The sequence below is a fragment of the Thalassophryne amazonica genome, chromosome 14, assembly GCF_902500255.1.
Source record: "Thalassophryne amazonica chromosome 14, fThaAma1.1, whole genome shotgun sequence".
NCBI lineage: Eukaryota > Metazoa > Chordata > Actinopteri > Batrachoidiformes > Batrachoididae > Thalassophryne > Thalassophryne amazonica.
The window spans coordinates 36488175-36509838 of record NC_047116.1 but is presented as its reverse complement, the minus strand read 5'-3'; the positions used below and the strand labels follow the sequence as shown (position 1 = coordinate 36509838).

The following is a 21664-nucleotide window of genomic DNA, read 5'->3' as shown; positions in this document are numbered from 1 at the left end:
TTTACCAACCAATGGACCAGGCAAATGATCTGTCCAAGGGCCATGTGTTTGTTGCCATGCAATTACATTCCTACGTTACACTAACCATGCAAAGACATCTCTAGATCTACCCTGGATATAGATATCCCGCCCTCGGAATCAACAATCTTCCTCACCACAAGGGATTGCCACAACTGTACTATACTTATCACCAAATAGAGGGAAATTAAGACATACAAGATTATCCATGGAAGTTATGATAGTCATGTATCACCAAATGTTCCCAGTGTGAACAGATGCTGTTTGTAAGTCTACCAGAGGTGACCAATATAAGATTTTTAAAACACAGATTAAGAAATGTGTATGACAATTTGCCTTTCCTTGTCACACAGTGAACCCATGGAATGGTGCATATCTGCAGCTGTTAATGTGCCAAATCACTGGGGAAATATTGGGAAAACCAAGAGATGGTCAACAACTACAAGGCAGTGGGACTAATATTCAAATTCAAACAGGAATCAAGATAGGACAAAGAGGACCAAACTGCACCACAAACATCCTAAGTATCCTAAGTATCTTTTCTTCAAGTGGCAGAAGAAAAATTCACCTCTGGCTTTTCAGAATTTATGCAATTTTCTCTCTGGGTTCGCCATCTTTGAGACTGAGAGATGCCTAAGAGGACTTATGAAGGTATGAGGTCCTTGGACAGAGGTGTTTGCAATACCAAGACCTTTGAGGGAGAACACAGGTCTCTTAGGGTCCTGATATTTCCTGTCTGTATGGTTGTGAAACCTGGATCATGCTAACCCAAAGTAATGACTGGATGTCTGGTACTAAGTTCCTTTGGAGGATTCTTGAGTACCACTTTGTGGCAACTGGCAACCAAACAGTTGCTGAGCGTGACATGGGGTAACACTAGCAGCTGCTGTCCCTGCTCCATCTGCTAAATAAGTAAGTCAGGTGTGCTCAACCCTTCAAGAGCTAGGAAGCACCAGACTTTAATCAGCTATGTTTGCAGCAGGTACACATGGGAAACATGTTGCGGAGGGTTGGTGACCCCCAACTTTCTTCTTCTTCTTATGTTTCCGGCAGACTAGACACCTCTAGGCGTACTGACCCCCAACTTAAATAATCACTCTTTTGTCATATCATTCATCTCTTCACATGTCCAAACCACTGCAACCTACTTTGCTGCACTTGGAATTAAAATTAAGGGTGTCACTGTCTGGTCGTGCTTGTGGAATAACGCTTTTATTTTGAAAAAACAGACCGGAACTTAGCATTTTTCTGTATTTTTTCTGAGAGCAGTTACTCGCATTTAGTGGACAAAGCTGTGATAAAGTTCCTCCATTCCACCAACCTCTATTTGAGAGTCTAACATAAGATAAAGTATTTAACTATTACCTGTGGGGGGCAGCATTATGCCACGCCAACGTATAGCCTGCCGGAATCTATTAGAAGAAGAAGCATTTTTCTGTCATTGCGTATGTCTGTTAGATGTTCTGCTGACAGGGGAGAACAATAATAGTACTACGGTAAAAGTTGAACGTACCATTGCCTTTTTCCTTAGCACCCGGGGAATGGAACAGAAAAGGTTTAATATCAACTTGGATGACTCTATATTCACCAAGGAAAGAACACCGGTAAGTATCTCTTGTGAAGCTAAAGTTAGCGTTCGCTAGCTTTCAGTATGAGACAAGCCTTGAGATAAGATAGCTTACTGAAACGTGTTCTTTTCATTCATGAATTTTAACTATAATATTTATGTAACTGCATTCCAGCTAAAGCCGCAGTTTCAGCCTTCTTCCAAAGGACAAAATATCTCAGCTGCGTCTCCATCAGCCAGTGGTCCTCCTCCTCCTCTGCTGCTGCTGTCCGTGGATCATCTGTCCTATGCGCAATATCGTTCAGGGTAAAAACCACGTGTCTGCTGCTCCTTCCTGCAAACCAAGCAGGACTGAGGTTAGAAGTGTAACCGACCCTGCTGAGTGTGGAACAGTTCAGGACTGTCAAAGAGAGACTGATGCTGGAGTTCCAGAAACACAAGTGTCTAATCCTGACATAAAACCAGAGGAATATCAAAGATCAGAGCCAAGTCTGAGCCTGGGTCCTAAATCGGTGGGATCAGGAAACAGCATTATTGTCAGTCCTCGACAGGTATGGCATGAAGGGGTTTTGACCAAGACATCAGCGGCAGCATTGTAAAATCACCAGCTAGAGAGAGGCTCACAAAGCTTACCTCTGCCAGGAGACATCAATCTGGATCATCAACATTTTTTTCCTAATCACAAAATGTCACAATTTTGCAATCAGTTGATTAATTGTCCTTATTGCTTAGCATATCAGTGCATTGTGGTGGCCAAGCAGTTAGTGCCTGTTTCCAGAGCAGAAAGTTCCCAGTTTAAGACCACTTTTGCCCATTTTCCATGTAATATGGAGTTGCCTTATGAAGGGCATTCAGTGTAAAATTTGTGCCAAATCAACATGCAGAGCCGTATCGGATCTGCTGTGGCAAACTGAAGTGGGGAAAAAAAGAAGCCAAAAGGACTTGCTTAACATATCAGGAAATCATCAGTTTTATCAGTGACCTTTTCCTAGAGCTCAAGGTCGTATCTTGAATTCTGTTGTGTTGTCTCCATTTGTCTGGCACCACCAGAAGCACAGTGGGGTCAAATACCACACTGCTATTTGGTACTCTAATTAACCCCTAAACCTGACCCTAGCTGTAACCTATAATTACATTTATACATTTGGCAGAAACTATTTACAATTCAGGGAAACAAAGTTTCCACCAATTCCAGCAAACATGGATTTAACATCAGTACACAAACAGGAGTATTTTGACTGAATCTCCACACTCTACCCATAAAGTTCTAACTGTAACACGTAGCTAAACCTGTACCCATCTGAATATCAGGCATATAAACAGAAAATAGTATGGCTGGATCGAAGCCTTCATGGGTCCTGACCTAAGAGACGATTCATTTTAAAATGGTTTCTACATGTGGATGAGGCAAGTTTTCAATTTTGATATTCGCCCTATTGACGTATCCCATAATCCCTTGCGTGCCAGAGAGTCGCCGCAGTCAAAACAACATAGAGCATCCACACGATGACAGTTGTAAATGAATATTATACTACAAATGTAATTTTTTTTATGCTTTTCATCACGTTAATAAGAAACTGCATACATGATACCCTGGAAACTTGCTAAAACAATTATAACAAATAATCTGTGTCTGCTACATTTAATCTGCGTGGAATTTAATAAAAACAAACCGAATTTCAGACATCTTATATATTAGTCTGGAACAAAGAGGACAAACAGTGTTGTAAAGAACAATAAAGGCGTTAAAGAGCAAACTTCACTTTCCCCCAGAACGACATGATCAGGAAGCGATTGTAGCTCACAGCATGCTGTGATTCTCGCATGTTTACATAAAACAAATGCAATAACAATGTCTAAAAACCCAGAGAATATATTCACTGAGAGGTTTAGGCACAATATAAAAATAGTTTTATGTTGCGATGTTAATGGTGTTGTCCGTGTGCAGCGGTTAAAGTGAAGCCCGATCAGAGCGTATCAATGCAGTTCTCAATGTTACTGAGATCTCGCAGCGCGGCGACATCTCCAAGATTTTGCGGGATTTGAAATGTCAGTAGGGCGAATTGACTGACATTGATAGTTGTGACAAATGAACCACTTATTAAAACTGACAAATGTTGTCGTGTAATTGAATAATTGTGAACAATAATTACCTCCTAGTAGTCAGTGATTTCTTATAACAAATACTTCCACCAACCTTTTTATATATATATATATATATATATATATATATATATATATATATATATATGTGTGTGTGTGTGTACACAGTTGTGCTCAAACGTTTACATACCCTGGTAGAATGTTTACTTTTTAAGAGAATGAATGACAACACAAAATTTTTTTTCACTCATGGTTAGTGGTTGGGTGAAGCCATTTATTGTCAAACAACCGTGTTTCCTCTTTTTAAATCAAAATGACAAGAACTACCCAAATTAACCTGGTTAAAAGTTTACATACCACTGTTCTTAATACTGTATATTGCCCCCTTTAACATCAACGACAGCTTGGAGTCTTTTGTGGTAGTTGTGGACGAGGCTCTGATGGTGAAGCTGCCACAGAATATGTTTCGGACTTTATTTACATCAATTACAACGAAATACAAACAATATGGCATTCTATGGTAAATCCGCATGGAGTAGACAGTTCTCAAAAACTGAGTGACTGTGCAAGAAGTAGAAGAGTGAGGAAAGCCACCAAGACACCCAGACAACCCAGAAGAAGTTATAGGCTTACGTGGCTGTGATTAGAGAAATTATGCACAGTGCAAGCTTTGCATTTTGTATCACCAGTTATCCATCTTCATGATGAAGTGGTATAGAGGAGGATTTTCTTAGAAGAAGACCTGAAAGTTTAGCTACAAATTGCCAGAAGGTACATCTGAGATGCAAGCCTGGATTTGATCTGTTTTGGTGAAAGAATATCCTTCTCTGGGCAGCACGGTGGATTAGTGGTTAGCACTGTTGCCTCACAGCGAGAAGGTCACGGGTTCAATTCCCGTGGCCATCTGTGTGGAGTTTGCATGTTCTCCCTGTGTTTGCGTGGGTTTCCTCCAGGTGCTCCGGTTTCCTCCCACATCCAAAGACGTGCGGGTTAGGTGGATTGGAATCTTTAAAATTGTCCGTAGGTGTGTGTGTGGGTGTGTCTGTGTTTGTTTGTCTATTTGTGGCCCTGCGACAGACTGGCGTCCTGTCCTTGTTGTACCCCGCCTCGCGCTCTGACTGCTGGGATAGGCTCCAGCCCCCGCGACCCTTAATTTGACTAAGCGGTAGAAGATGAATGAATGAATGAAAATCCTTCTCTGCTGTACTCCACTATGAAGCTAAGCGTCGTGATGCAAATTCTGCCAGGGTATGTAAACAAATACAACTCCCATCTCTGGATGGAGCTGCACCTTAAACAGAGAGAAAAAACAGAATCAGGCATCAGAAAGACAAGAATACTGTATAATTTGCCAGCATTAACAACGAGAAAAACAGAAAAACACTAAAGTGATCGCCGGCCACTAGCCCTAAGCTTCACTAAAAGACCCAGAATTTAGGTAAAGTTGAGGCTGCAGCACGCTCTGTTTCCTAATAAAATTAATTAAAAGAGTAAAAAGCGTAAAACAAAACTATATCAGTATGCTAGCCATACAAAAAGGAAAATAAGTGCTTAAGTCTGGACTTGAAAGTCTCCACAGAATCTGACTGTTTTACTGACGCAGGGAGATCATTCTACAAAGCAGGGGCACGATAAGAGAAAGCTCTGTGACCTGCAGACTTCTTATTCACCCTAGGGACACAAAGTAGTCCTGCACCCTGAGAATGCAAAGCCCAGGCCGGTACGTAAGGTTTAATTAGGTCAGCTAGGTAGGGAGGTGCCAGTCCGTGAACAATTTTATAGACTAGTAGCAGAACCTTAAAATCTGATCTCACTGGAACAGGAAGCCAGTGAAGGGATGCCAAAATGGGTAATGTGGTTGAACTTTCTGCTTCGTGTCAAAAGTCTGGCTGCAGCATTTTGAACCAATTGGAGAGCCCTAATGCGACTGCGGTAAACCAGAAAATAAACATTGCAGTAGTCCAATCTGGAAGAGATAAACGCATGGATCAGGGTCTCAGCATCAGCCACAGACAGGATGGGACAAATCTTCGCTATATTTCACAGGTGGTAGAAAGCAGTCCTCGTAATATTTCTAATGTGGAGGTCAAAGGACAATGGGATCAAAAATTACCCCAAGGTTCCTCACTTTGTCAGTGTGATGTATGACACATGAACCTAGGCTGAGCGTTAACTGGTCAAATTGATACCGACATCTCACTGGACCAAGAACCATCATTTCAGTCTTATCATTTCATCATTTAAAACAGAAAAAAAAAACTTTTGGTAGAAAGATGGGAAGGCATTGAAAAACATACAAGTATCTTGGTAACACATTCATTTTTATAATTTGTATCCTGCCCACTAGGGATAATGGCAAGTAATTCCATCGTTGCAAATCAGACTCGACTACTGTTGTTAATGCAGTGATATTTTGCTAACGCATTGTTCTTAGGGATCAACAAATATTAATGCCTAGATATTTAAATCCATTTTTAGTTATATTAAAAGGTATAGCAGATGACTGCAGGTCAATAGCTAATTGGTTAATTTGGAAGTATTTGCTTTCTGCAATGTTTAATTTATATCTAGATAACTGACTAAAACAGTCTAATAACTTTAGAATGTGTGGGATGCTTGTCAGTGGGTCACTCACACAGAGGAGCAGATCGTCTGCATATAGTGACACTTTATGTTTAATGCCAAATCTTTCAATCCCCCCGAAATACTTTTCCATCTTTAGTGCTACAGAGAGTGGTTCAATTGCCAATGCAAATAATAATGGGAACAGTGGACAGCCCTGACGTGTTCCCCAAAACATTGAGAATGGAGAGGAGCGGTGATTATTTGTGCACACGGAGGCAACAGGGGAAGAATAGAGTAACCTGACCTATGAAATAAAGTCAGAAGTAAATCCAAAACGTCTCAAGGAGAAAGAGATAGGTCCACTCCACCCAATCAAATGGCTTCTCTGCATCGAGTGAAATGATGGCCTCTTGGACCATTTGATGAAGACTGTGGGAGAATGACATTGAGTAGTAAGTCCCTTTGGCTGCTCCATTGTTTGCAATCGGGGTCGCCACAGCAAATCCAAGGTGGATCTGCATGTTGAATTGGCATAGGTTTTACGCCGGATGCCCTTCCTCACGCAACTCCACATTACATGGAGAAATGTGGCAGGGGTGGGATTTGAACCCGGAACCTTCTGCACTGAAACCAAGCACATTAACCACTTGGCCACCACCCCTGCTGGGAGAATGACATTGAGTAATCTTCTAATATTAGAGTATGAATGTATTCCTCTTATGAATCCTGTCTGGTCATCTGAAACTATCAGAGGCATGACTAATTCCAATCGATGAGCAAGAACCTTTGCTGGTATTTTGACGTCTACAGGGAGGTGATACTGGTGGATAAGAACTGCAGTTCAGTGGATCCTTTCCCTTTTTTAAAATTAAAGAAATGGAAGCTTGCATGAGTGTAGGAGGTAGGATGCCTTGTTTAAATGAATAACTGAACATTTCAAGTAGCAATGGTGCTAACTGATCTGAAAACTTTTTGTAAAATTCAACGGGGTATCCATCTGGACCTGGGGACTTGCCACTGTTCATGGATTGTATCGCTTCCTTAATTTCTTGGAGAGCGAGAGGAGAATCTCGTCTAAGGTTATGCACAGGAGAAACATTAGGTAGAGCCAACTTGTCAAAAAAGTCAGCTAGCTGTTTATCATCTACGAAGGATTCTGAGGTATATAGCTGAGAGAAAAAGGACCTAAAAGTGTCATTTTTTTGTCAGGGTGCTGAAAAATTTATCCTGATTCGTCTGTTATTTGGCGTCTTGTAATTCCCTCTGTCTACATCTACATGTTTTCTTTGCATGAGAGGTGAACGAAATAATTTTACCCCTAATGTAAGCTTTGAGGATATCCCATAATAAAGACGGGGAGGTCTCCTCCTTAATCTCACAGAAAAAACTGAGTCAGTAATGCTTTAACAGAAGTTAACATCAGCCAGCAAGAGAGGATCAAGCCTCCAGTGTCTCAATTTCTTTGGCTTCACGCTAAAGTGAAAGTCTAGAATTACTGTGGCATGGTCTGACACTGTAAGTACTGGGTAGATACAATAGTTGGGATTAGTTTTTTATCTATTAAAAATAATCTATTCTAGAGATGAACGGTGCACATGAGAGAAGAGGGAATATTGTTTTGCAGAGGGATACAAAAGCCAGGGATCTACAAGTCCATATTGACTCATGAATGTAGAAAACATCTGGGACATTTTCTTTGCGTTAAAGATCGTGGGCTAGACCTGTCCAAGGATGTGTTAATTACACAATTCATATCCACTCCCATTATAAGTAAATGAGAGTCTAAATCTGGAATGGCAGTGAACAATGAATTTACAAAATTATGATCATCCCAATTGGGTGCATAGACAGACGCTAATATAACTGGCTTTTCATACAGTGTACCAGTGACAATTATGTAACGACCGTTTGAGTCTGTTATTAGTTTATCCTTAATAACATTGACATTTTTCCTGATTAATATGGCTGTGCCCCTTAATTTTAAGATCAAATTTGGAGTGTAAAATTTGTTCAACCCATGGTCTACATAATTTTCTTATGTCAGAGTTACACAGGTGTGTCTCCTGAAGAAACATGTCTGCACTGAGGTCTTTTATACGTGTCAAAATTTTAGTGCATTTGATCACAGCATTTAGCCCACCAATGTTTAATGAGATGATCCTCACAGCCCGTCTGCCAGCAGCACCCCCTACGATTACGTTGGCCATATTCCAGTCTCAAACAGCAGAGTTGCCTGATCAGTCTCAAGGAGCGAGCAATGAGATGTAAATTAACTTTTCTGAACAGATTCAGTGCAATAAACAATGAAAGTACACACAGCACAGGTAAGAAACATATAAAAGTAAAGCGAGGCTTTCCCTCCCCTCCCACCCCTCCCATCTATCAAACTAACACAAACATGAACTTTTATACTTCGCTTTCTTCCACATCTGTCTTCTTTCTTACTTTCTCAGCTCTTGCAGCTTTTACTAGCAAGGTAGAACCCCTATATTATTAAGTTTGTCTTTTGTACGTTTTGGCTTGTAGCCCAGAATCATTTTACAAAATATCATATGAACCAGTGTAATACCTGAAATCAAACACAAAGTTGAATAAGTAAAGCTATAAAATGACCATATCAGAAGGTGCTAAATACTAAATAGTCCTGTGGTTAACTGAGGGAAGGAAAAGAAAGGGGGAAAAAAAGGAAGAAAAAAAAAAGTCATTGAAATTGTAACTCTAATCCAACATTCCCTATGAGATAATATAATAAATACCCTAATAATAATAATAATAATAATAATATATACCATAGTGTATACCATAAAGATTAGTTATATCTTGCCAGAAACTAATCAAACCATGTGAACAGCTTATAGGTCATGTGTAAGCAATAACATTTGAAACACTATCATTTTTGTCAATTTTGTCATCTCTATAGCCTACTCCAAGGCTACAAAGGTGCGGATGTCTTCAAAACCTTGTTTCCACAGAGCAGTGCTATACTTACCAGAACCGCTCACTGGAAATAAGGTTCAAGTGAACACCCTAGATGTTAGGTCCTTTCCAGACATTTATTTCTTCAGCTGCTTTTCTTTGTTGTTTCAACAATGGAAACACGCATTTCAACCGCTTAAATTAAACACTGAAGTCTGCTGGACTTTGGCAAGGGTGAGTCTGACATTACATCCATCATGTGCAAGTGTGTGGTGTGTGCCTGTGCACCAATGTGCATCTCTACCTGTAATAACATGTACTTAATACCAAACAATACACATTATTTCATAGTATGAGAAATATGTGCATTTTTGAACATTTTAACATGCTTGAACTGCTGCATTGCCATCTCATCTCAGCAAAACACAGGATCCCACTGCATTTATTCCATCTGATGTGCACTTCTCCATGACCTTGGTGTAACATGTACACAAACAGTATCATCATGTCATCTATGGCCAGCTTTAGCAAAATAGAACAAACAAGTGATGTGATGAAAAGACTGACTAAGCCAATGAAAGGTCTTAGTAACATAAGCAGTGACATTATAGCTGCAAAGCTGTGTGGTTCACCGACACTCTAGGTAACCAAGCAAATATAGCATAATAACTTAAAAAGAATCAAAAACTGTCTCACCTGCTGCAGATGAAATGGTTCCACTTTGTGTAGCTGTGGCTGCCTTTCCAGCGGCTGTCTTCTCAGACCCAGATGTGGATCGAGCTGGGGAGGTACTATCAGACTGTCCATCACTTGACTCAGATCTGGATTTAGATCTGTTTAAGGCAGGGGACAGGGATGCAGACTTTGACATCCTGCCAGTTTTCCGTGGAGATTTGGACCTCCTCTTGGCAGGCAGCGGTGAGTGTGATTTCGTCCGGTGCCTGTGTGACAATGAGCGGGACTTGGATCGTCGTCCAGACCTCAGAGGGGAACGGTTTCTTCTCCCAGGGGACCGAGAACGCCTTCTACCTGGAGACCTGGATTTTGACCGCCGACGGGAGACAGGCGTTCTTGATTTGGTCTGTTTATGATGACTCCTTGATCTGGAGCGACGGCTGCGTCTAAGAATTACAATAGACCTTGATCGAGTCCGCCTGCTCCGGCGGTTTGACCGGGACCGTGAACGGCGAGCTCTTGGGGGGTGATCTCCTACGTCGAGACAAAGATCGACTTCTGGAGTCGCTGCCTCCGATACGCCTTGCTGGTGATCGTGACCGGGATCTACGAAGAGGGCGCCTGGATCTAGATCGGGAGCGACGAATCTTAGTAACAGAACGTGATCTGGAATGCCTACTACCTGCACCGCCACGTCGAGGAGAGCGAGTCCTAGAGCGCTTAGTGCCAGCATGAGATCGTGACTCTGATTTTCGACTTCTCTTTGGCGACCGGGAAAGAGATGGAGACCTACGTCCACCACGCTTAGGGGAACGTGACAACCGTCTTTTTGGAGAAGGGGAACTATGACGTCGCTTTGGAGAAACTGACAAGGAGCTCTTTCTGTGTTTGGGGGACTTGGATTTCCTGGGAGATTTTGACACTTTTCTCTTAGGAGTGGGGAGTGAGATGTAGATCGGGACCGGCAAAGTGGCCTCTTGGGGGATTTAGGAGACTGACAGCGTGACTTTCGTTTTGACCCAGGTGACTTAGAGCGAGACAGAGAACGTGACAGTTCTTTGCTTTTCAAGGGAGTTGTAGACCGTTTACCCTTTGAAGCTGATCTGGAATGGCTTCTTGACAGCTCTTTTACTACTGGTGCTGTTTGACCAGACTGCTGCCTACTTGGTGTTGGAGACCGACTCAAATTCAAACCAGACTTCTTTAATCTAGGCCCCTCGAAGGGGAAGGAGACTTTGGAAGTGAAGGAGATTTTGACCTGGATAAACCTTGCTCCTTGATATTTTCCATATGAACTGCATTTAACAGATCTTTTACACTTGTGTCATCACGTGGGGTATTACCTTCCTGTTTAGGGATAATGTCAGGCAGTTCTTGGGCATGGATGAATCCAAGTTCTTCATTACAATCACTCTCGGTCTTTACCTTTACTGCCGCTGGCTGAGTAATCTCAACCTGGTCTGCGGAGGATATGGTCATATCCTGACTCACGTCATTGGTATTACTCTCATTCAAGCCAGATGGAGACTTGTCCATGTCTGATGCTTCTTCTTTCTTCACCGTTAGAGGCTCAAGTTTCTCCATCAGAGTGGAAACCACATTCTCCTCTCCTCGTTTGGTTTTTGGCACCAATTTAGAAACTGGCTCTTGGAACTCAGATGTAGTTACTGGAGAAACTCTGCCATAACCAATCCTTTTACCTCCTTCACCTTCCGATTCTGAAGCAGAAACTGAGCTGCTTTCAGATGGGGAGTGAGAGGGCGATTTCTTATCCTGCTTTTCATCTTTCTTTCTCTTCTTTTTCTTCTTCTTAGCAGCGTGTCTTTTGCTTTTTTTAGATTTTACATCTCCCTCTACGTCGACTCGATCTGAGGAAAGAACTACGCATTACTGAAACAAAATACTAGTGGTTTTTATCAGTTTAAAAAGATTTAGGCTTGATGTTGTCCTACCTATATCCCTTTTACTCTCCTCCTTCTGCCCAGCAGCTGCTGCTAATCTGGCACTACAAACAAGGGAAAAGATATACGTTTGTGCAAGTGTGGACAGAGGACTGTTATGTTCACTGGCTTTACGGTTACTCATTTTTTTCCCTTTAAATATAACACTTCCCAGCTTGTTTTTTAAATGATACTCTTGAGGGTTGGTATTAAAAAAAATCTGATTAAAACAAGAACAAGAAAATACATTAAAGGGCCACTTTGTTTATGGTCCAATATAGAATACCACCCAAAAATTCAAGTTGTCCTGACCTGGCTCTAGTGGTTCTGACAGGTCTTGGAGGGGTGGAGGTTCCACATCTGACTCAGCACCAGATTCTGAGCTGCTCTCCTTATCACCTTTCTTCCTTCTCTTCTTCTTCTTGCTCTTGTGTTTTCTCTGCTTCTTGTTTTTCTTATGGGGTGGCTCATTCATTTCCTTGGCAGTCTTGTCATCTTTCTCAAGTGCTTCATCATCACCTGCCAGGCATGTGAGAGGCAAATAAGGACAAAATGCTTAAAATGGCCAGGGGTCAACAGGGCCCTGGTTGGTGGATCTATTGAAGGATTTTAGCCATGCTAATGCTCCCCAATGAATTTGCAAGGAGAGTGAGGGAGGAGGAGGCAGCTGTTTATCCAACTCTTTACAAGCTGGACAAAATCTATTTTTGTACGCCAGCAACTTCTGTGCCTTGTGAGAGTCTTCTCCAAAACTGGAGAGGTAGTAACAAAGAAGAGGAACAGACTCAAGCCTAACACTGCTGAAATGATCTTATTTTTAAATAAAAACCTTTGAAGCTCCCAATTCCCCTTCATTTTGTACAACTATAGTCATAACAGTCACTAGTTGCACAATCATTTCACAATTTATATCTCTATTACATACAGTATTTTATGATGGCACAATCACATAACACAAGTATATTACACTGAACAAAAATATAAATGCAACACTTTTGTTGTTGCTCCCATTCTTGACCTGAACTCAACAATCTAAACATTTTCTATATACACATAAGACCTATTTCTCTCAAATATTGTTCACAAATCTGTGTTAGTGAGCACTTCTCCTTTGCCATGATATTCCATACCACCTCACAGGTATGGCATATCAAGATGCTGATTGGGCAGCATGATTACTGCACAGGTGTGAAGACTGTGGCAACACTGTAAAGACAGTGTTGCCAAAGTAACTTTGAAAAGTTAGTTCATTAGTTACTTTATACAGTTAATTCATTAGCAGCTGCGGACAAATTGTCGGCAGCTGCTAAATTTAACTAATAAAGTAACTCAATCTAACTTGGTTATTTTTAAGATTTAGTACTCAGAAAAGTAACTATTAGTTACTTTGCTGATTGCTCAAGCTTAAGAGTAATAAAGTTAGATTAATAGTTACATTACCTATTAGTTGCAAGTTTTCAGCACTTCTAATAAAGTAACTGCATAAAGCTGTGAATGAACTGTATAAAGCAACTAAAAAAATAACTTTTCAAAGTTACTTTGACAACACTGGTTAAAGATTGGCCAGCAGGTAATTATTTAACTTGTTTACATTGTCATGGCTTGAGAAAACAGTTGCGTGTTTTTTCCTTCTTGTGTGCAGCTGTAAAAGTATTTATTTTATATTTATAACAGATTTAACTTCTTGTTATAATCCTTCAGACGAGCTGCGCTCTGATGCAATCCGCTGATGTCACCACTCGCTCTGTTCACTGCTTGTTTATTCCACTTGACAAGCTGCATTTCGTATTGGAGATTAGATCGTGCCACATACCACATTTGTGCGTGCAAGATTTTTTGAACACTTCAAAATTCTCTGTGCGCAATAGCATGCACCGGCGCCCCTCTAGCGTCCTGTCTGCACCCGTTAAAGACGAGTTTACTCTTCAGCACGACACATCACGACACAGATTATGATGTGTCCTGAAGAAAAGGCATGCTCATGTCAGTGAACCTTTACATTCATGAAAGGTTTGATGTTGTGTTGCTAACAATAAATAATGTGCAACGTGTCCTTTAAACACTAACATACCGAAGAAAGAAGCAGTGAGTAATTCATAAGGATGTGAATCGTACAACAACTCACGATTCAATTCGATTCTGATTCTTGGGGTGACGATTCGATTCAGAATCGATTTTCGATTCAAAGAGCTCTGAGAAATAGTTATATTACTTAAAAAATGTTTACGTTTAAGAAAATGCAGCTTTACAAGGTTAATCAAGTGATTCTAGATGTAAATTTACTTATCTGCTTGGCTCATTCAGAGCTGGCTGGCAGTTTAGCGAAGCGCTGGTCAGTAGTTGGCAGAGACCGCTGCTCCGCTTCTTTTAGCTCCAGGTGATGGCATAGCATGTGGGCTTTAAGATTTGAAGTGCTTCTGAAGTACTTGACTTTCATTTTGCAGATTTTGCACACTGCATAAGTCATGTCAAGCTCCTTCTTATGCAGCAAATAATAAAATCCAAAATGCGCTCAAACATTTGCCTACAGCAAAGACGGTGCTGGCTAAATTAGCTCTTCGTGCCGCCATGCGAGCTGCAGCTCATGAATATTTGAAGCACGCCGGACCTCCCTCGCGGGGATGCTGCCGTACGGAATCCGTTGCCTGACAAACGTACGCGCAGCGACTAAGCAAGAAGATGTTTTAAAAAATGCTTTTTAAAAATCGATTCTTGGACATTTTGGATCGATTCAGAATCGTAATAAATAATCGCGATTCGGACGTGAATAGATTTTTTCCCGACACCCCTAGTAATTCACCTGGATCTCACACAAAGTCCAATCCCACGGGTATCTGACGCCTGCTTCTCTGTCAATGTTCCTGATATCAAAATCACCAGTTTTGTACATTTACTATTTTCTCTTTCTGCAGATTTTGACTCATTGTGTTTGGCTGCATTTTGGTGCAATAAGTTTTTTTTTTTTTTTTTAACCACTTACGCAATATGTGCCCATTTACAGTAGTACTGTATAGCATATGATGTCGTAAAATGTTTTTACGATGCCTTCAAAACAAACTGATTTATACCACATGCAAAACAATGGCAGAAAGTTAAAAATGCATAAATATCAAAAAATGTGCAACTGTCACATGCCTGCCTACATAAGGTATCCTGTATTTCACATAAATAGATTGCATTTATATAGTGCTTTCCAGCTGCATCAGACACTCAAAGCACTTTACAAATAATGCCTCACATTCACCCCGATGTGAGGGTGCTGCCATACAAGACGCTCACTACACCCTGGGAACAACAGGGGATTAAAGACCTTGCCCAAGGGCCTTTAGTGATTTTCCAGGCAGGCTGGGATTTGAATCGAGAAGCTTCTGGTCTGAAGCCCAATGCCTTAACCACTAGACCATCACCTCCACCCTCCATCTATACATAAATAGATGTTTGACAGATCTTGTTCAATGAAAACCTGTTGTCTTCAGTAAAGGTTATTTGCACTTTAAATATGCAATTTAGCTTGCTTAAGGTAAAAATATAAAAGACAGGTGTGCATTATGGTCTTATTTTAATGTGGTGAACCACATACACAACACGTAATAGCTTCTGAAATTAAGATTGCATCCAGTAATGCTATTTTCCATAAAACTATGATAATCAAGCCAAGTCATACCACCACCAACAATAACCAGTGCCTTGAGTGAAAGCACTGCACAAATGGTTTTGCTATTAATAATAAACAACCTACACAGACACATACCTTTAGTTTTGTCATATTCACTCACCTGAGGGAAGGTCTACTGCGCATTCCATTATGGGCGTTCCGATGTCACAAAGGTCCTCTTGTCAGTGGTGGACTCTTTACACAAACACAAACAGAAATAACGTCATTTTAGCTAGAGTGACTGACAATACAGCAACACCACAATTGAATATCAAAATAAGCAACAGCATAGTAATCACATTAACTGTGATAGCCTGTAGAACTATGCTAAACTTAAGTTTTAGACATCCAATATTTATGTTATTATGCAAAATTCTTTAGCTAGGAAGATATTTTCTTGGTCAATCAGCAGAAAATTATTGAATCCTATTGTGGTAACCAAATAATTGTTTCCAAAATTCATAGATTTCAGCAGCTCCTTTAACAGACTACTTTTAAAAAAATTATATTAGCCTGAAGTCCTTGTGTCGATTTCTGAGTGTACAATATTTTCATGCAGCCATGTCATAATAAGAATGTAACAAGGCAACCTCACATTGCATTGTAATATTCACTGTGGAGGACTAGTGAAGAAGCTTTTTATTGGGGACACTACATTCAGCGAAAAAAGCCAACCCAGGATAATTTGAGTGCAAGTCTCAGAGTGTAAGTCTCAGAATGTGACTTTTGGAAAACATTACAGAGGAAGCAAGTGCAAAACTAACCGTCTCAAGCTGCCATTCATTCCAATGACGATCACAGGGCAGGTATGATTTATCTAATGATATTATTTACAATTCTCATTTAGAAGAGTCAAATAAATAAAACAGAAAAATTGATTTAAAGCCATAAAAGTCAACGTAAATTGAAAAAATAAAAAATCATGACTTTTTAGAAAAGTTTTTTTTTTTTTTTTTACCAGCACTGGACCATCACACTGAAGGAAAAAGATGCATCGCAATAGGATTTCCCTCTTATGTTGCACTTCAGCATCTCTGCACTTTTTTCAAACTGGTTTTTAAAGTCATAATTTTTGTAGAGCTGTTGAATTTCATCAGGGATAGCATTAATATTCTTAAACTGAGTTTTATCCATGCTTGAGACTGTTTGAAGGCAGGTTTTTATACCTCAGTTTTAATTTATTTCATCAATTTTATCTACGTTGTATGGGGGGGGGGGGGGGGGGGGGGTGTATGTGCGATTTTGCGCTACTCTGAGCTGTAGCACTTTTGTTCAAGTAAAATTCCCAATAAAGTATATTTAATTGACTGAAGTTATATTATTTTATTGGTTTACATAAGGTGTGTATGCACGTTTGAGTGAAAAGAGCATGAAGGCTACAGTGTTGGAGTTGGAACTTGACCTAGATCTTCAAGGCTTCAAGGGATACATTCTTGCTGCAAATGAAATCCCTGGAAATTTATAGAAGTATGGGTTCATGGTGCACAGACCATTTTTGGCTCTGTAACCTTCAAAACTAGGTGAAAGCCATTCATCATCGAACTTGACCTAAACCTTTTGTTGGGAGTACAGTGTTGCAAATATTTTTGGCCTTATGACCTTCACAATGAGGTCAAGGACAGTCATCCCTGAATTTGGCCTTGAGGTTGACTGATGCATGTTTGCTGCAAATGTGATAGACCTGCCTGAAATCCTTGGAAAGACAGTGAAATACAGCCTTCATCACACACAGAAAACAAGTTTTGGCTTGGTGACTTTCAATATATTTGTCAAGGTCACGCCTCATTGAACCTGAAATCTTCAAGGAATCCATCCCTGCTGCAAACTGGATAAAAAAAAATCTAAAATCTATGAAGTTATCAGGAGTAGCATTTCGGACATATGGACAGCATTTCTATATCCCTGTTTGGGAGGTGGGACAACAAAGGAAGACAACAAACCGTATAAAATAAAAATAAAACTGGCAAATGAACATTTGCTCTAATGGGAGAACACACACACACACACACACGGAGATCCATGGTCAACATGCTAGTGTTGATTTGGAAGTGTTTATAAAGTAGATTTGGAAGTGTTTATAAAATAGGTAGCTGACATTTTTTCAAGGGTGGTAATAAATTGTGCAAAGTTTCTACAACCCCTGGCAAAAATTATGGAATCACCGGCCTCAGAGGATGTTCATTCAGTTGTTTAATTTTGTAGAAAAAGCAGATCACAGACATGACACAAACTAAAGTCATTTCAAATGGCAACTTTCTGGCTTTAAGAAACACTATAAGAAATCAAGAAAAAAAGATTGTGGCAGTCAGTAACGGTTACTTTTTTAGACCAAGCAGAGGAAAAAAATATGGAATCACTCAATTCTGAGGAAAAAATTATGGAATCACCCTGTAAATTTTCATCCCCCAAATTAACACCTGCATCAAATCAGATCTGCTCATTGACATTGACCCTATGCCATGACAGTGACCCTATGTGTCTTTTTGCAAGGAATGTTTTTGCAGTTTTTGCTCTACGGCAAGATGCATTATCATCTTGAAAAATGATTTCATCATCCCCAAACATCCTTTCAATTGTCCAAAATATCAACATAAACTTGTGCATTTATTGATGATGTAATGACAGCCATCTCCCCAGTGCCTTTACCTGACATGCAGCCCCATATCATCAATGACTGTGGAAATTTACATGTTCTCTTCAGGCAGTCATCTTTATAAATCTCATTGGAAAGGCACTAAACAAAAGTTCCAGCATCATCACCTTGCCCAATGCAGATTCAAGATTCATCACTGAATATGACTTTCATCCAGTCATCCACAGTCCACAATTGCTTTTCCTTAGCCCATTGTAACCTTGTTTCTTTCTGTTTAGGTGTTAATGATGCCTTTCGTTTAGCTTTTCTGTATGTAAATCCCATTTCCTTTAGACGGTTTCTTACAGTTCGGTCACAGAGGTTGAATCCAGTTTCCTCCCATTTGTTCCTCATTTGTTTTGTTGTACATTTTTCGATTTTTGAGACATATTGCTTTAAGTTTTCTGTCTTGACGCTTTGATGTCTTCCTTGGTCTACCAGTATGTTTGCCTTTAACAACCTTCCCATGTTGTTTGTATTTGGTCCAGAGTTTAGACACAGCTGACTGTGAACAACCAACATCTTTTGCAACATTGCGTGATGATTACTCTCTTTTAAGAGTTTGATAATCCTCTCCTTTGTTTCAATTGACATCTCTCGTGTTGGAGCCATGATTCATGTCAGTCCACTTGGTGCAACAGCTCTCCAAGGTGTGTTCACTCCTTTTAGATGCAGACTAACGAGAAGATCTGATATGATGCAGGTGTTAGTTTTGGGGATGAAAATTTACAGGGTGATTCCATAATTTTTCCTCAGAATTGAGTGATTCCATATTTTTTTCCTCTGCTTGGTCTAAAAAGTAACCGTTACTGACTGCCACAATCTTTTTTTCTTGATTTCTTATAGTGTTTCTTAAAGCCAGAAAGTTGCCATTTGAAATGACTTTAGTTTTGTGTCATGTCTGTGATCTGCTTTTTTTCTACAAAATTAAACAACTGAATGAACATCCTCCGAGGCCGGTGATTCCATAATTTTTGCCAGGGGTTGTAGAATGAGTTGGAATGGCGTGAGACCGAATGTTTTTAGAACCTTAGCCCTCAGACCTCAGGTTTTGTGAAAAAGAACTCAACCATTTTATTTCCTGTTAATTATGTAGTTTTTTACAACCCCAATTCCAATGAAGTTGGGACGTTGTGTAAAATGTAAATAAAAAGAGAATACGATTTGCAAATCCTCTTCAACCTATATTCAATTGAATACACCACAAAGGCAAGATATTTAATGTTCAAACTGATAAACTTTAGTGTTTTGTGCAAATATTTGCTCATTTTGAAATGGATGTCTGCAATATGTTTCAAAAAAGCTGGGACAGTCGTATGTTCACCACTGTGTTACATCACCTTTCCTTCTAACAACACTCAAGCATTTGGGAACTGAGGACACTATTTGTTGAAGCTTTGTAGGTGGAATTCTTTCCCATTCTTGCTTGATGTATGACTTCAGTTGTTCAACAGTTCAGGGGCTCTGTTGTCGTATTTTGTGCTTCATAATGCGCCACACATTTTCAATGGGCGACAGGTCTGGACTGCAGGCAGGCCAGTCTAGTACCCACACTTTTCCTACAAAGCCACGCTGTTGTAACATGTGCAGAATGTGGCTTGGCATTGTCTTGCTGAAATAAGCAGGGACGTCCCTGAAAAAAACATTGCTTGGATGGCAGCTTGAGTTGCTCCAAAACCAGGATGTACCTTTCAGCATTGATGGTGCCATCACAGATGTGTAAGTTGCCCATGCCATGGGCACAAACAGACCTCCATACCATCACAGATGCTGGCTTTTGAACTTTGCGCTGGTAACAATCTGGATGGTCTTTTTCCTCTTTTCTCCGGAGGACACGACGTCCATGATTTCCAAAAACAATTTGAAATGTGGACTCATCAGACCACAGCACTTTTCCACTTTGCGTCTGTCCATTTCAAATGAGCTCAGGCCCAGAGAAGGCAGCAGCGTTTCTGGATGTTGCTGATGTATGGCTTTTGCTTTGCGTGGTAGTTTTAACTTGCACTTGTAGATGCAGCGACAAACTGTGTTAACTGACAATGGTTTTCTGAAGTGTTCCTGAGCCCACGCAGTAAGATCCTTTACACAATGATGTCGGTTTTTAATGCAGTGCCGCCTAAGGGATTGAAGGTCACGGGCATTCAATGTTGGTTTCTGTCCTTGCCGCTTACGTGTAGAAAGTTCTCCAGTTTCTCTGAATCTTCTGATAATATTATGGACTAAACAAATATGTAGGACTGCTTTTTTGCATTTACACAATATCTCTAAGATTAGAAAGGTCTTGTCTCAGAGTGATGCTGAAAAACTAATTCATGCATTTATTTCCTCTAGGCTGGACTATTGTAATTCATTATTATCAGGTTGTCCTAAAAGTTCCCTGAAAAGCCTTCAGTTAATTCAAAATTCTGCAGCTAGAGTACTAACGGGGACTAGAAGGAGAGAGCATATCTCACCCATATTGGCCTCTCTTCATTGGCTTCCTGTTAATTCCAGAATAGAATTTAAAATTCTTCTTCTTACTTATAAGGTTTTGAATAATCAGGTCCCATCTTATCTTAGGGACCTCATAGTACCATATCACCCCAATAGAGTGCTTCGCTCTCAGACTGCAAGCTTACTTGTAGTTCCTAGGGTTTGTAAGAGTAGAATGGGAGGCAGAGCCTTCAGCTTTCAGGCTCCTCTCCTCTGGAACCAGCTCCCAATTCAGATCAGGGAGACAGACACCCTCTCTACTTTTAAGATTAGGCTTAAAACTTTCCTTTTTGCTAAAGCTTATAGTTAGGGCTGGATCAGGTGACCCTGAACCATCCCTTAGTTATGCTGCTATAGACTTAGACTGCTGGGGGGTTCCCATGATGCACTGTTTCTTTCTCTTTTTGCTCTGTATGCACCACTCTGCATTTAATCATTAGTGATTGATCTCTGCTCCCCTCCACAGCATGTCTTTTTCTTGGTTCTCTCCCTCAGCCCCAACCAGTCCCAGCAGAAGACTGCCCCTCCCTGAGCCTAGGTTCTGCTAGAGGTTTCTTCCTGTTAAAAGGGAGTTTTTCCTTCCCACTGTCGCCAAGTGCTTGCTCACAGGGGGTCGTTTTGACCGTTGGGGTTTTTACGTAATTATTGTATGGCCTTGCCTTACAATATAAAGCGCCTTGGGGCAACTGTTTGTTGTGATTTGGCGCTATATAAATAAGATTGATGATGAATTGATGATGATGACAGATGATGGAATCCCCAAATTCCTTGAAACTGAACACTGAGAAACATTGTTCTTAAACTGTTGGACTATTTTTTCACGCAGTTGTTCACAATGTGGTGATCTTCATCCCATCTTTGCTTGGGAACGGCTGAGCCTTTTGCGGATGCTCCTTTTATACCCAATCATGATACTCTCCTGTTTTCAATTAACCTGTTCACCTGTGGAATGTTCCAAACAAGTGTTCTTTGAGCATTTGTCAAATTTTCCGGTCTTTTGTTGCCCCGTCCCAGCTTTTTTGAAATGTGTTGCAGGCATCCATTTCAAAATGAGCAAATATTTGCACAAAAAAGTCTATCAGTTTGAACATTAAATATCTTGTCTTTGTGGTGTATTCAAT

General features: G+C 40.4%; 1 protein-coding gene across 1 annotated transcript in view; it reads right to left on the bottom strand.

Moving 5' to 3' along the window:
* The window catches only part of si:dkey-67c22.2 (uncharacterized protein LOC792544 homolog), a 51475-nt gene extending 35884 nt beyond the window's left edge, over positions 1–15591 (bottom strand). Inside the window, exons 1-4 of the mRNA XM_034186025.1 lie at positions 15561–15591; positions 12097–12303; positions 11797–11979; positions 11056–11712 (exon numbers count right to left, since the gene is read on the bottom strand). Of these exons, the coding sequence (XP_034041916.1) occupies positions 11056–11712; positions 11797–11979; positions 12097–12303; positions 15561–15588 (1075 nt within the window). The 5' untranslated portion in view covers positions 15589–15591. The remainder of the gene's footprint in view (positions 1–11055; positions 11713–11796; positions 11980–12096; positions 12304–15560) is intronic.
* Between the last annotated feature and the right edge of the window lie 6073 nt (positions 15592–21664).